A 14,543-nucleotide genomic window follows, 5' to 3' on the forward strand; every position below is an offset into this window, starting at 1 on the left:
TGTTTAACATTAATATTATTTATGATCACAGATACGAAATTACATAAGTGTGTAATTGGGTGGGTAATGTTTTCTTAGGATAAGTTTTATTGTGTGTCGTGTGCATTAGTGTTGATGGATGAGATGAGGAATGGACATTAACACGATTCTATGAATGTTAAGCAGGGTCTATGTTCTAGTATGTTATGTTTGAGATAGTGAGAGTATTATTGGCTTTGAGATGTACGTATTAATAGTAGGAAGAGATATGAAAGAACGAGTGGTACCTGATGCAAGGAGACTTGCGGGAGACCAGCAAGAGTTGGTCGGACTGGGATGAACATCGGTACGACGGTTGGTACCCGGGACATCATCAGGAAGGGAAGAAGTAGGGAGGGATTTCCTGGGAAGTATCGGGTACATTAGTACGTTCGGTAGTGGAAATATAGAGAATTGTCAAGAATCAGTGAGAGAAGTTTGCAGTGTGTTTAGTAACGAGAATAAAGAAGGGGGTGTAAGATTACAATTTAAGAAAGAAACGAAAAAGAAGAATCTTGGTTAAATTCGGTTGGTTCCTAGGTCGAGTCCTTGCAGTGTTATCCTTTGCCTTTCTCCGGGGAGACGTAACCTTTTTTCGTTTTGGCGTATCACTGTCTTCTGTATTAGTGTCTCCTTCTTGATGTTCCTGTGGGAGGTTCTGCTTCATTATCCTCTTGGTGATCTTAGTCCTAAGGAGGGATGTCCTGTTGTTGAGTTTGTCGAAGGTGGATTCTTTGTGATCTTCTGGGGGGTATATTACATTCCGGAGGTAGGGGTTGAATGGGGAGGTGAGTGATGCCGGATTTGAAGAGGGAATGTTCCTCTTTCGACACCAGGTTTGTTAAGTTGTTTAGTGACGTAAAGTGCTCGGGATTTCTTATTAACTGGTACGTGTTGAAGTTTGGTAGCTTTTGTCTTAAATCTTCGATTTGTTTGTTTGATGTCTGGCAAAAGAAGGCTTTATGTTCCGGTGTGTCCGTCTCGGTTATACATTTCAGGCATTTATCAGTCTGTCTGAGGTTGTGCTTATTTAGGTGTTGACCGTAGGGACCGTGTCCCGTTAGGAAATGTATGAGACCTCTCGTGGGATGGAAATGGTCCATCGAAAGTCGTTCTTTTATGTTTGGAAGGAAGCTGTGAAGTCTCCTTCCTTGCGTGGCTTGTGTCCATTCCTGTTGCCAGACGCTAAACAAGTGGTTGTAAATTTCTGGTACCGTGGCAGGGCGTATTCCAATTAGTTTATAGATTTCGTCCTCTTGTCCATTTCTAAAGTAATACTTTGATGCTCTAGTTTTAATAACGATTTCAATAGGCTGTAGGCCCGCAATCATGAGAAGAGCCAGGGTTGAGGTTGTTCTGAATGCACCCGTTAGGCGAAGTATCACTTTGCGTTGTGAAGATCTCAATCTGTTTTTAATGTACTGTTTACTGGTTTCCATGGCCCACAGGGGCGAGCCATAGGAAATATTAGAATTATATATGGTAATGAGATATGTTTTTATGTGTGATAGTGGAAGGTTGTAGTTTGCTGAACTCAATGTGGCTAGACTGTTTATAGTTGTTTCGGCCTGGGTTGTTGCCAGGGCTATGTGTCTGTTAAAAAACATCTTCTCTTGAAGAGTAATGCCAAGGTATTTAGCTTCTCTTACTCTTTTTAAATTTCTTTCTCTGAGTTTGATTTGAGGGTTTCTTTGTAACTTCCCCTTAAGGATAATATAATGAGTCTTTTCCGAAGCTATTTTGAGTTTAGCATGATCACACCAATTGGATAACATATTGATTGCAGTGGATGCTTTATCTTCGATTTCCCTTCTTGAGTTACCGGAAGTGAGCATGATAATGTCATCCGCATAAGCTATGATCTGGTCTATGTCTGGATGGTCTTGTAGTTTCATAAGCGCAGGCTCCAAGTTAGTATTCCAAAGCTCGGGTCCCAGAATGGAACCCTGAGGACAACCTTTTGACGTGATCTTACTCATTTGTAGATCCGGATATTTGATGCTAATTTTTCTGTTAGAGAAATAACTTTTCAGAAGTAGGAAGAGTGTACCTGGGCAGTTCATATTTTTAAGTGTTTGAAAAAGGCTGGGCCACCACAAGTTGTCAAATGCCCCGGCGATGTCCACCATGATTCCAACCATGTACTTGTTTGGAGTGTTTTGTGTTGTAGACGATAGAAGGCGTAATGCATCGTCAGTGCATTTACCTTTCGTGAACCCAAATTGTATCCCTGATATGGGTTTGAGCAGGCGAAATTCTTTGAGTCTTTTTAGGATAAGTTTCTCGAAGAGTTTTCCCAAAACGTTGAGAAGGCATATTGGTCTGTATGAATTGACCCTGGTTTCATCTTTATTTGGATGTTTCTTGATGATTATTAAGTTTGCTTCCTTCCAGGTTTCTGGGAATATCTTATGAACAAGGCACTCATTAAATAGTTGAGTAATGTAAGGCGTAAGTACTGGGGTGATTTCTTGTATTATTTCCACAGGAATTCCGTCTGGTCCCGGGGACTTCTTCATTTTCATGCTGCTTATTTCGTTTTCTACTTCCTGGGTAGTGAAAGGTAATATTGGTGATTCTGGATATGGCTGGTGATAGATTTTTCTTGTATCCTTATTTTCCTCGCTGTCGTTTTCAGGTTTGTCGTCTGGTATGAGATTCTTCATTAAGAAGTTGATGGTTTCTTCCAAGTCCTTTGTCATATTCGTGTTGTTCTCGTCATTAATTAAGGTGGAAATGGTTTGCGGTTTTTTTATTTTGCCGGTAGCGATTTTATACGGGGTGCCCCATTTATTTAATTCCAGACGTTTTTCGATGAAGATATTCCATTGTTGTGTCTTATAATTTAGTAGCTCGGTTTCGTATTGCTTTTTTTTGGCACGGTAAATCTGGAGGTTGGCATTTCTGTATTGTGCGATGATGGATTTTTGATATAGTTTCCTGGCTTTTTGCATTTGTTTCTTAAGGTTGGTTAATTTATTTGGCCATGGCTTCCTCTTCATTTTCCTTTGGTTATTTCTGGGTGATGAATTTTCAATTGCTTGTCTGATGTTTGCAGAGAGTTCCTCTGCGAGCGTGTTGAGTGATTTTTGTTGGTCCAATTGTTCAGGGATAATGAGCTTTTCTAGGAATTTTTGATGATCGATTTTTCTCCAGTTCAATATGTTCTCCTGGTTTGTCTGTTCAAGCTGATGTTGCCTGTAGATTAAGTCGAATAGTATTAAGTTGTGGTCGCTTGTTGTGGCGAGATCTATAACTTTCCAGTTTTGGACATCGCCCAAGGCCCTTGCATTCGTGAGTGTTAGATCAATGTTGCTTGAGGCGCCCGCCCTTCCCCTGTAGGTGGGGGGATTATCTGGCTGATTTTCGACTTGTAGGTTGTGCTCAGAAATGAATTCCTCCATGGCTACCCCCTTGGTGTCGGTTTCTTGGCTGTACCACCACGGAGAGGAGGAGTTCGTGTCAGCTGTGATTATGATCTTGTAGTTTTTGTACGCATTGCAGATCAGATCGATTTTTTCCAAATATGGGTCTATGTCATGGCTGAATTGAAAATAACTATTTATTAGGATCCAAGAACCATGCTCGGAAGATATTTGAGCGCAATTTATGTGTGTGTCACAAAATTGTGCTATTTTGGTGATTGTTAGATTTCTGTTTAGGTTAATTATTGCTGCCATGGTTTGATTGCGGTCCTGAATTGTGTGAACGTTGAGTGGAATGTAGGGAATTTTGTTTTTGGATGTGTATGGTTCTTGCATGAGAATTATGTCAATGTATTGCTCTTTGCAGTAATTGATTGTTTCAAGTGTTGCAAGCTTGCTTCTTCTGGTGTTGATCTGTGCAACGCGTATCTTGTCGTTATCTATGAGTGCCGTACTAATTGGTGGCATCGGGGCCATTCGTTTGTAGCTATGAACTCCATTCTCCCGTGTGCCCTTACAAAGTCCGCGTAAACATCGTCAAGTACCAGGGACTCTCCGCGACGTCCGAAAGCTGTCTCGGTTAGCCGGAGCAGCTCCTCTGTGTCGGTAGGAAGGTTGTAAGTTTTTAACATTATCCTGTCCACTGCTTCTGGTATGGGGAAGGTAATAGTGTTGCCCTTGCTATGCTTCTTCCTGACTAGTAGTCTCAGTGCAGTAATGAGAATCTCTCTCTCTTCTAGGCGTGAAAGTTTCAAGTTGTGTTCGAAATTTCTATATATTAGGTACGGATCCGAGGGATGGGATGAGTGTTCTGGCGAGGGTGATGGAGGTTCCGAGTCAGTATCGAGATCGGTGTCATATAAGTCAAGTGTGTCTTCTGCAGTGAGTTCAATTTTCTTGAATGTGAGAGGGGTGTGAGATGATGTGTCAGATGTAGGTGTTCGTGTCAGAGCGGGTTTTATTACCTCAATTGGGGCAGAAGGTGTTGGAAAAGGGTCGTTGAGGATGGAATGGGTGTTTGCAGTGAATTTTATATTCTCCGATAGGTTGGACGGTTCAGTAGAGAGGTCGAGAAGGGTTGGGGGATTGAAGTATGTGCTATATGGGTACATGAAGGGGGGAGCTTCTGGGTTTAGCGTGGAAGAGTTTACTAAATCGATTGCTTTTTTTAGTCGGTATGCTGCCGCTCTTTTAGCGTTTCTTTTTCTTCTACTTGGTGGATTTCTTTTCCGTTTTGTTTTAGGGGTGTTCTCCATAGTCTGTCTTGTCCACTAGTCTTTGCCACATGAGGGTGTATGTTGGGCAGTCTTTGTTGTCTTTACTATTGCATGTTTTGTTCCTGTTTTTACATGGAATGCATGTTTTCGGTTGGTTTTTTTTATCACAGTGTTGGCGTTCATGATTCTCATTTCCACAATGGGTGCACAAGGGTTTGTTTTTGCAGTATTTTACTACGTGGCCCAGATCTCCACATTTCAGGCAACGTGCAACCACGATATAATCTTTGATGAAAAGAGATAGGAACGGTAAATATACGTTTTCTGTGCGAAGAAGGATTTTTCTAATTTTACTTGTGGTTTGTACAACTAGATGTACTGTGTTGCTGTTACGGGGTCCTGTTTTAAATCTCACATTGAAATCATTTGTGTATTCTTCATATGGAATTGATTCTTTGAGATTAAGGCTGTAAAATTCTGTGTAAAATTCCTCTGGGTCTTTATTGGCCGGAACGTCATATATGATCAGAAGTGGATCCTTTTTTCTAGGGTTTTCTACTTTGATGTTGTGTTTAGGAAGATCTTTATTATTAATTAATTTCTCGGCTCCTTCTCTGGAAGCTGTTTCCACTATCACCATTTGATTTGTGGTTCTTATGCTTTTGATTTTGATATTTTCCCTCACTGGATTTACTGTGGTGGTCAAGATTTCCTGTATCTTCTTAGCACTCATTTTCCTATCTTTGTCGGACATAAAGACAGTGTGCTTTACGGTAGATGTGGCTTTCTGTATTTGTTGTTGTTTGTCGGGTTTTTTTGTTGATACAACCTGGGAGTATAATACGTCTTCTCTAGGGGTTGCAGATTGGACATGGTGATTTCTATCTTGAAGGATTTTATTTACGGCGTTGAGTGATTTGTTCTCCGACACTGTTTCTTCATGTACTTGTTCTAATTTGCTCATCAGTTCTAAGAGGATGGATTTTCTTTCTTCTGATATGTTTTTATCTTTAGCGACGAGGGTAGTAATTTCTAATACCAGTTTTCTGTGCATCTCTAGCTTGATAGTCTGAGAAACGGGAACACTGTCTATTGAAGATACGCCAGTTGCATTGGAGTTTGATGTCTGAACGTTGGTGCCTGGTGTCTGGGAGGAAGGGGTGGCTGAGGGGCTGAAGGGGTTTGCAGGTGACGGGTTGAATGACTTTTTCCAGTGGTCCTGGGGCTGTTGTAGGGGCGAATCAGGCTTCCTTTTTGTCAGAGGTGAAGGTGGGGGGGAATGACGGACAGGGCCACCCTGTTCGAAACCAAAGTGAGTGTTTTGCTTGGGGGTAGAATTTTTGTTTTTGGGTGTGGCGCCACCGGTAGGAGCCATGAGGAACACCAACAGTAGTCCAAGTTGTGCGCACTGATGAAATCTGGATTAAAGAAGCCAATAGACGGAGAGCGGCCGTTAACTGCAATCGCACGGTCGCAAACACAGGTTGCCCGGTGCTACGAGAACTCACGCGTATTGTATAGTATTGGAATGGACTTCATACTCTCGAGTGACGTCACGCTATGTGAATGTCCTTTGTAACAGCTGAGTGAGTGAGAATGACGTCGCGCCCCGGCAATGCACAGACCCCTCTAGCCGAGAATTACGCCGTGTCGTGGCAGTTGTATTTGTCAAATAAATAGGTTCATATGTATACAGTATGAGAAACAGAAAAGTGTATATTTGCATGTAATTTTTTATTTGCTTTACTCAAACTGTTCAAATATTTTACAGGGCCATTTACTAGAAAAACCCTTTCTATAAAAGAAACATTTATCATACCGTAGAAGCAGTTATAAGCATGTTTTTGTCATAAAAATCCACGGTGGCTCAGTCGGTAATGCATCTGACTACCATGCTCAAGATCCCGGGTTCGATCCCCGGCCGGTTCAAATCCGGGAACTTTTCTAACATTGGAAGCGACCCCAGTGCCCACCCAGCGTTGAATGACATGGGTACCTGGGGGAAACCCTTGTGTGTATAGGTGGTCAGGAGCATGGTGCTGATCACATCGCCCCCACTCACAACCGGATCAAGAAAGTGTGGGGCGTTACACCCACACCCCCTATACGCCTTCATGGCATGGTGCTAAGCACAGAGGAGCACTTTATCCTTTACCTTTTATTTGAATAAGAAAATATCAGATTTTAAAAAAAATAAGCAATAATGTTTTTTTTTAAAAAATCTTTTTTTAATTTTTTTTATCCAGCCTGGTTTAGACCAACTTAATTGACTGTTCAGTTATTTTTGTATTTTTACTCTACCCTAGGAGCTGCTTATGACATTAGTTACCATGGATAAGTCTCCGGATGAGGGTGTAAGAGAAAGCGCAAGGGTTATGAAGAGCAATATATTTTATATTGTTGAGTACAGAGAGCTTATTGTAACCCTTCTCATAAATTATGATGAAGTGAAACTCTCCAGGTAAGTAATTCTTCAAATACCATTACTTTTTGGTCCTGCTGCCACCTAAACCTGATCGGAAATCTAGATTTGAATTTCTAGCATGAATTTGATATTTTGTACTTCGTTAGGAAACTAATGAGCAAAAGTTGAAAAAGTATCATGTGATGGTTATTGTTAGTCAACTGTTGTTCGAGTTACCAAGAGTAACAACTTGATTGAGCCGTCCCCTGTGGCGGAGTGTTTTGCACATTGCACTATGATGCCAGGGGTCCCAGGTTCGAAACCTAGCCTGGGCATGGATGTTTGTGAGTGTCCATTCATCAATTTGATCATGTCATCACTCATCCCCATCTTCGCAAATTAGCCAAAAGTGGCACAAAAAGCGAAGTAAAATATAGCAAATCAATCAAACGATTTGATTGACTTGTCTGGCTGATCGTGAGAGGTAACAATTGCTCAAAAGGGGTCTGTTGATATTTTGGGAAATAGCAATGTTAAAGTTTGTGAAAATTATGACTCAAACCTGGTACCACATATCATCTGAGTTACCAAGCCAATCTCAGTCTTCACAAGTCTCCAATTAGATGTTTGTCCATTCCTCATAAACTGTAAAAAGTCAGTCATGGACACAACTCTATTGACTTCCAAAGGGGACGCTACAATCCAGAAGTGCCCATGATTGCACTGTCTAGTGTCAATTTGTGTACTATATTCAATCACAGGTTAGAAGCTACGATTTTAACTGTCAGTATGTAATATTTATTTTTTGATATTAAATTGTAGTAACTAAGATATTACAGCTGTACCATATTATTCTTTCCTTGTACAGGAAATACTTGAAAGATTTGATTGAAACGGCCCATGTGTTCCTGAAACTTTTAGAGCAGTTCTGTACCAAAACCAAGAATGTTGTGGTGCAAGGGAAGAATAAGAAGCACCGGAAGAAAGCTCAGAAGAAAAGAGGCAGTAAGTACACACTATGTTGCTAACACACTGAAAATACAGTTGAACTTTGATTTTACATTTTCTTCTGGGGACCAAGGTGAAAGAACTTAAAATTCAGGAAAATTTATTTATTTCCTTCAAAAGAGAAATTATAAAAAAACAAAAACAAGAGAAACACATAATATAATACAGTGAGACATAACACAGGTAGAACACATACACAAATATAATGTAATATAAATTACTAAACTATGCTATAGAATCATATAATGCCCAATTAGCAATTTAGAAGCGCTTCACCCAAAACAATACAGAACAAGACCCAAAAAAAAAAACAAAAAAAAAACATGTCATTTTTATTCATATGCAGTGATATATTGCTAAGTATAACACTAAATCTTATATTTTATGTTGTAAACACTTGTCTTAATATTTTTTTTGTACTCATTGATTGAGATACTAAAATCAAGATTACATCACAATATAGATATTTTGTTGTATGCAAAGGACATTCTAAATAATGGCGAATTCTTGAATCTTTCTGTTTTAGGAATATCATAAGACATAAGATATAAAATTGAGGAAAATTTTGTGACTTTTTGCTATGTTGGTACCGTCAAAATACAATATATAATGTGAGAAAATTTAAAATTGGAGTTCCGCTGTATGTACGAGGGTAAGTCATTAAAAAAACAGGAATTTTATTCTTAAACTTCATGCAGATTTATACACAATGAAAATTTATATTTCCTTACTCAAAATGGTTCCTTAGTAACATGTCATAAAGGTGTGGTGACAATCGAGCAGTATGCACCTGCGCAATAGCTCATGCAACATAGCTGCTCCACTGTTGACTTGCGCTGTAGATGAGAACAAAATGTTATTCATTTCTTTGTGGTCAGAGGGAATGAAACCTTCTGCAATCTACAGCAGAATGAAGGTTCAGTACGGATATAATTGTTTAAGTCAGGGGAGAGAGTACTAAATTAACGGATTCACTGGTCGATATGATGCTTCACTGCCTCAGTTGCCTCTTAATCTGGCCTCCCACTCCGGTGTTCATCACTGACTTTCATCTTCCATTTTTACAGGAGTTTGTGAAAGTCATTTTATTGTGTATTCTTTCTTTCAGATCAAAGTAGTGGTGCCAACCAAGCAGCTGCCAGAGGGAAGGAAGAGGCATGGGATGAGATTGGGCCACAGCTTTCCACAGTGTTGCAAGGTCAGAGCGAGATCCCTACAGACATGGTTCCCTTTGATGCTGCGTCAGACTTGGATATTGATGAGCAGAAGTAAGTATATATGAGCAGTCATTATTCTATATATTAAGGAATACCTCCCTTTAGCACTAGAAATGTGAGAGCTCTTTCCTTGCTCTTACATGAGTTATCTTTTTTTTTTATATGAATGATATCCCTGAAAACCCTAACATGAGGATAATTACTTACGCTGATGACAATGACACAACAGTGTTGTTTAATTACAAGGACATTACAAAACTTGAAAACAATACATTTATAAAAATTAGTCATACAATTCAGTATTTAAATCTTAATGAATTAACAATTAATAATAACAAATCTAAATTTATGATTTTTAATCGAAGCAACGCTAATAATAATGTGACACATGCTACATTTATAGATGATGCTGAAATTGATGTTGAACATTCCACCAAATTATTAGGAATTATTATTGACAAAGATCTATCATGGGATGAGCAGATAGACAACATATGTAGTAATGTAGCTTCTAATCTTTATATATTGAAACAACTTGCTAAATATAATTTGACAGAAATTAACAAGACAATTTACTATTGGTTAATATATCCTTATATTGAATATGGTATTATAATATGGGGCAGTGTATCACATATTAAACATCCAGAATATTATGTCTCCAAAAAACAGCCTTAAGAATTATGTATAAATTAAACAATAAATCTACTTGTAAAGAAGTCTTCAAAGAGAATCGAATAATGACTATTTTTCTTTATATTTATAAAGTTATTCTATATGTTTTAAATACTGGAAATTACCCAAAAAATTTCAATTGCATAATTACAATACCAGAAGAAAAAACGATTACATATCACCAAACATATACCAGGTTGCATTTAACTCAATCTACACCTATGAATGCTGGAATATGGTATTTCAATCATCTACTGAACAATATCAAAACACTCACCCCTCAAAAAAACCAAATATTAGCAATAAAAGGATATTAATTAAATAAAGCTTTGTATAATCTTACGGAATTTGTGGAAAATTGAATTATGGATATCTAATGACTCATGTTCTCTTCTAAGGTTTTTATATTCATACTGTCTAATTAATTTATCTACCGGGTCTAAAAGTCCCGGAAGGGTCACATATTGTGAGAAATACACATCGAATCAGAAAATGAAAACATACGTGTTTAATAAGTGAAAAAAAGCTATTCAATGATATCACACTTGATTCCCCACCCCCGCACCCTGGGGGTGGGGCAGGGGCAACTGTCAAATTGTAAATGGAAACCCCCATTTTGTATTGTAGAATCTGAAAGAGGACTCATTTCCGAGTCCAACAAGCTATCAACCATCCTCCTAGCTCAATGAGGAACGGAGATATGGCGATTTTAAATTTTCGCCCAAAAAAAAAAGCGATTGCAGATTCGGAATCTGCACGTCAAGAGCTTTTTTAATAGAGTATATGGTAGACCCCCCGCCCCTTCCATATACTCTATTGAAAGGTCTTGATGTGCAGATTCCGAATCTGCAATTGCTTCGGTTCTGCGAGGTTACCTGTAGTGGGTGTTACACCATTTGATTTCAATAGAAGCAGACAACAGAAGTTCTGTTGCTGCATTTCTCCGCGTTTCCCCATGTCTCAGTGGGCGATGTGCTTATAAGGCATTGTTGACAAACTGTGATTGTAAGTCTCAGACCGAGGACTGTAACAGTGGCACTGCTCTAAATGTAACATAAACTCGTTCTTCAAGATGATACCAATCCCTACTGGCAGGCTTGCCAACTCATCCAAGCAAATGCCTTAGTTGCTTTTTTCTAAATTATGAGTTCAGGAACTTTTCAAACACACTGTATTTTAAGATTAAAATGACATTTTATATACTGCTTTTGATCAAGAAGTATGCGAAGTTTTTGTACCGAAATTTTGATTTTTTATTAATTATAAATATGTGCCTCTATACATTGTCATTGATATCGGGTCTGGTCTAGTGTATTTTAAATACAAGTACAGGGTGATTCAGAATTCCTATTACACACTTCTAGGGGTTGTAGAGGGGATTTAGTAGATCAAGTTTTGATAAGGAACCCATGTCCGGAAACGTATCGTTTTGGTACTACACAGATGACAAGATCACATAATTTCACATCTCCCACTTCAGGGTAGGCAACCCACATTGATGGAGGGCGACGTCTTCAGTCACCTGATGTCATGTGTACCGCACTTTTCCCATGACGTCCGACAACATCTCAATCAAGCATACGGGGACAGGTGGATAGGTCATGGTAGACCAACTCCTTGGCCACCACGATCGTCGGATCTAACTCCTCTTGACTTTTTCGTATGGGGCCACATGAAGAGTCTTGTTTATGAGACTCCTGTAGTGTCTCAGGAAGACCTGGTTGCACGAGTTCTGGCTGCAGCAGACATGATTCAACACACACCAGGTATTTTTGAGCGTGTGTATACAAACATCCTTCGGAGGTGCACTGTTTGCAATGAATTTCAGGGTCGCCACATCGAGCAGCTCCTGTAGTGACGCAGGTAAAGCAGGAGATGTGAAATTATGTGATCTTGTCATCTGTGTAGTAACAAAACGGTACGTTTCCGGACATGGGTTCCTTATGAAAATTTGATCTACTAAGTCCCCTCTACAACCCCTAGAAGTGTGTAATAGTAATTCTGAATCACCCTGTATATTTAGATCAGAATATTTGAAAGCAACATAGGCTTTCTTAATTGCATGCATTTCATGTTGATTTGTACAACAATTTATTTTTAACTAAATAAATATCACAAGACAAACAAGGAATTGTTTTATCTTTCTAGATATGGCACTTGAATTATTGGCATGGGATTGCCTGCAGTGTTACCTTGTATTAAAAGTTAGTTCATCTGAGTATTTATTTGGTTTGAAAAAAAACCACCTTTATATTGAGAGCAAGCAAAGAAAATCATTGCTAAATGTTGTCCTGGATTGCAGTTTTTACTTTGTAGAATTTACCATTGCAAGGGGATGTTTTGTGGCTTCCAAGCCCCACAGGTGCTAAGTGTGTGTGGGGGGAATTAGAAACCATAAAATATCTTACTGGTCTCTTTAATTCTGCTGTGAGGCCGAACAGAAGGTTTCTTTAATTTACTTAGGACAGTACACAGACATGGAAGTGCTAATGATATTAGAATAGGGCTGAGCCCATACTGATGCTGGTGTAGTGTAGAGGCACATATTTTTGGTAAATGAAAATGCAAAATTTTGGTACAAAGAAAGTCAATTTCAGGTTCAAAAGCGGTAAATAAAATAAAATTTCGGTGTTATAGCAGTGAAAAATTGCATCTAAAGGAGTATATAAAATGACATTTTCGTTTTAAAAGTGTGAATATAATCCTTGATTTTAAAAATGCACTTCTCAGACAAAATAAACATATCCCTTCTAATAATAATACCAGAGTATTATGTTTATTCCTGTCTAAAGGGGTCCATTTTTGCTTCTCAAATATTTACAGCAGAATTAATTAATTTTCCGTGAATTGCATAACTCACAGGATAATTCAAACTTCAGAAAGGGTCATATCAGTAAATAAACTCAATTTTGTGTTTGAGTCTATTTGACATTTTGCAGTTCATTTTGCAACGTTTCGTGACAAAGCAGGATAGGAAAATGCACCTCACACCTGGCAGTAACATGAAAATTTAACTTTACAATGTGCTATTTCACATTTCGTGTTTTCGTCAAAAGCAAAATATTCATGCCTCTAGGTATTGGTATCGGAAAGTATTGCATGAATTTTATTTACCGATACTGCCCGATACTTTTCTGGCATTATGATTGCAAAAATGCCACAAGCCAGTTTCACAAAGTCTAATTATCCTGAAAGTTATGCAGAAATTTTAAAAGTTCTAAGGCTAAATTCTAGTAAATTGATGCTTAGAGTGGAACAAACTCGCTTAAGACGAACACTCGGTTAACATGAACAAAATGTTGGTCCCGGCAGGGATGTATTATATCTTATAGAAAGTTTTATTGGTTAATGTGATTTTCAGTTACCACGAATTACGAACTGTTTTTTAGTCCGTTGCGTCATTAGATCTCATTTAACACAAACTTTCGAAGTTTTTCATATTTTTTTTCTGTTGTTCCTCTGTCTTTCCTCTGCTAGGTATGTAAGAAATCGCTCAACAATCTCTATCATCTTCTCAACAATCAACTTATACAGTATTGTAACCAACAGATTCAGATAAACAATGTGTTCAAATGTGTTTTTCTATTCTTTAAAACATATAGCCAGTACGAGTAACATCAAGATTTAAACTTGGGTGCAATTGCTTGACAATCGTGATCATCGCGTCAACACTGAGCTTATACGTGTTTAACCAACAAATTCAGTTGTGTGTTCAGATGTGTTTTCCTATTCTTTAAAACGTAGCCAGTACGAGTAACATCGAGTTGTAAGCAAGCAGTAAGACGGAAGTCACTGCCAAGAGGAAGCAGACAGACATAGATCTGCAAACAAAACTGAAAATCCTAGAGGAAGTAGACCGTGGTGCAATGAACAAAACAACAATGGCTGACCAGTATGGAATTGTCAAATCCACATTATCTACAATACTTAAAGATCATGAAAAAGTTCTTAATGCTGCCACATCTGGTTTATGTGTAGAAAGAACTGTATTGCAACAATAAAATTTGAGTCCCCGGTTAGCACAAATTTTTTTAACACGAACTCTTAATTTTTTGGTCCCTTGGGATTCGTGTTAACGAGGGTTTACTCTATTTTGAACAACTTTTAGTTCTTAAAATTTTCAAGCATTGGTTGGAATTTGACAGTAGCATGAGTACGGTATAGGTTCAAAGTGATATGGGCTACTTTCAAGTCAATGATATGTGTACATATCTATGTGTACGATGAGACTGACAAGAAGAGGTGGCTTTTGACTATGAGGGCTGAGTCTTTAGTAACGCATAATTAAGTGTATGTGTATAATTAAAGATGCATATAATTGGAGGAGAATATTTAGACACCAATATTAGTCAATATTTTGAACAAATTTTCATTATTGCAATTTTCGAGTATCTGTGGGAATAGGAAAGAGTATCGGCATCGGTTCAATATGGTATCGGCTCTGCCCTAGATCTTGCATAGGATAGGGACATATGGAAGGTTTGTGTTGCTGCAGCCATAAACCTTTTGGTTTAAGGAGACTAGAGTGTTAGTTGTTTTACTTCAGGAAAACAGTATTAAACCGTATGTAATATATGTA

At 38.4% G+C, this 14,543-nt stretch overlaps 1 protein-coding gene across 1 annotated transcript in view; it reads left to right on the forward strand.

Moving 5' to 3' along the window:
* timeout (circadian regulator timeout) overlaps positions 1-14,543 on the forward strand; it is a 318,577-nt gene that overhangs the window by 31,210 nt on the left and 272,824 nt on the right. The window contains exons 12-14 of the mRNA XM_083112638.1: positions 6,967-7,121; positions 7,933-8,069; positions 9,181-9,340. Coding sequence (XP_082968764.1) covers positions 6,967-7,121; positions 7,933-8,069; positions 9,181-9,340 — 452 coding nt within the window. The remainder of the gene's footprint in view (positions 1-6,966; positions 7,122-7,932; positions 8,070-9,180; positions 9,341-14,543) is intronic.

The sequence above is a fragment of the Lepisma saccharinum genome, chromosome 1 (genome assembly GCF_977018435.1).
Source record: "Lepisma saccharinum chromosome 1, izLepSacc3.1, whole genome shotgun sequence".
NCBI classification, from domain to species: Eukaryota; Metazoa; Arthropoda; class Insecta; order Zygentoma; family Lepismatidae; genus Lepisma; species Lepisma saccharinum.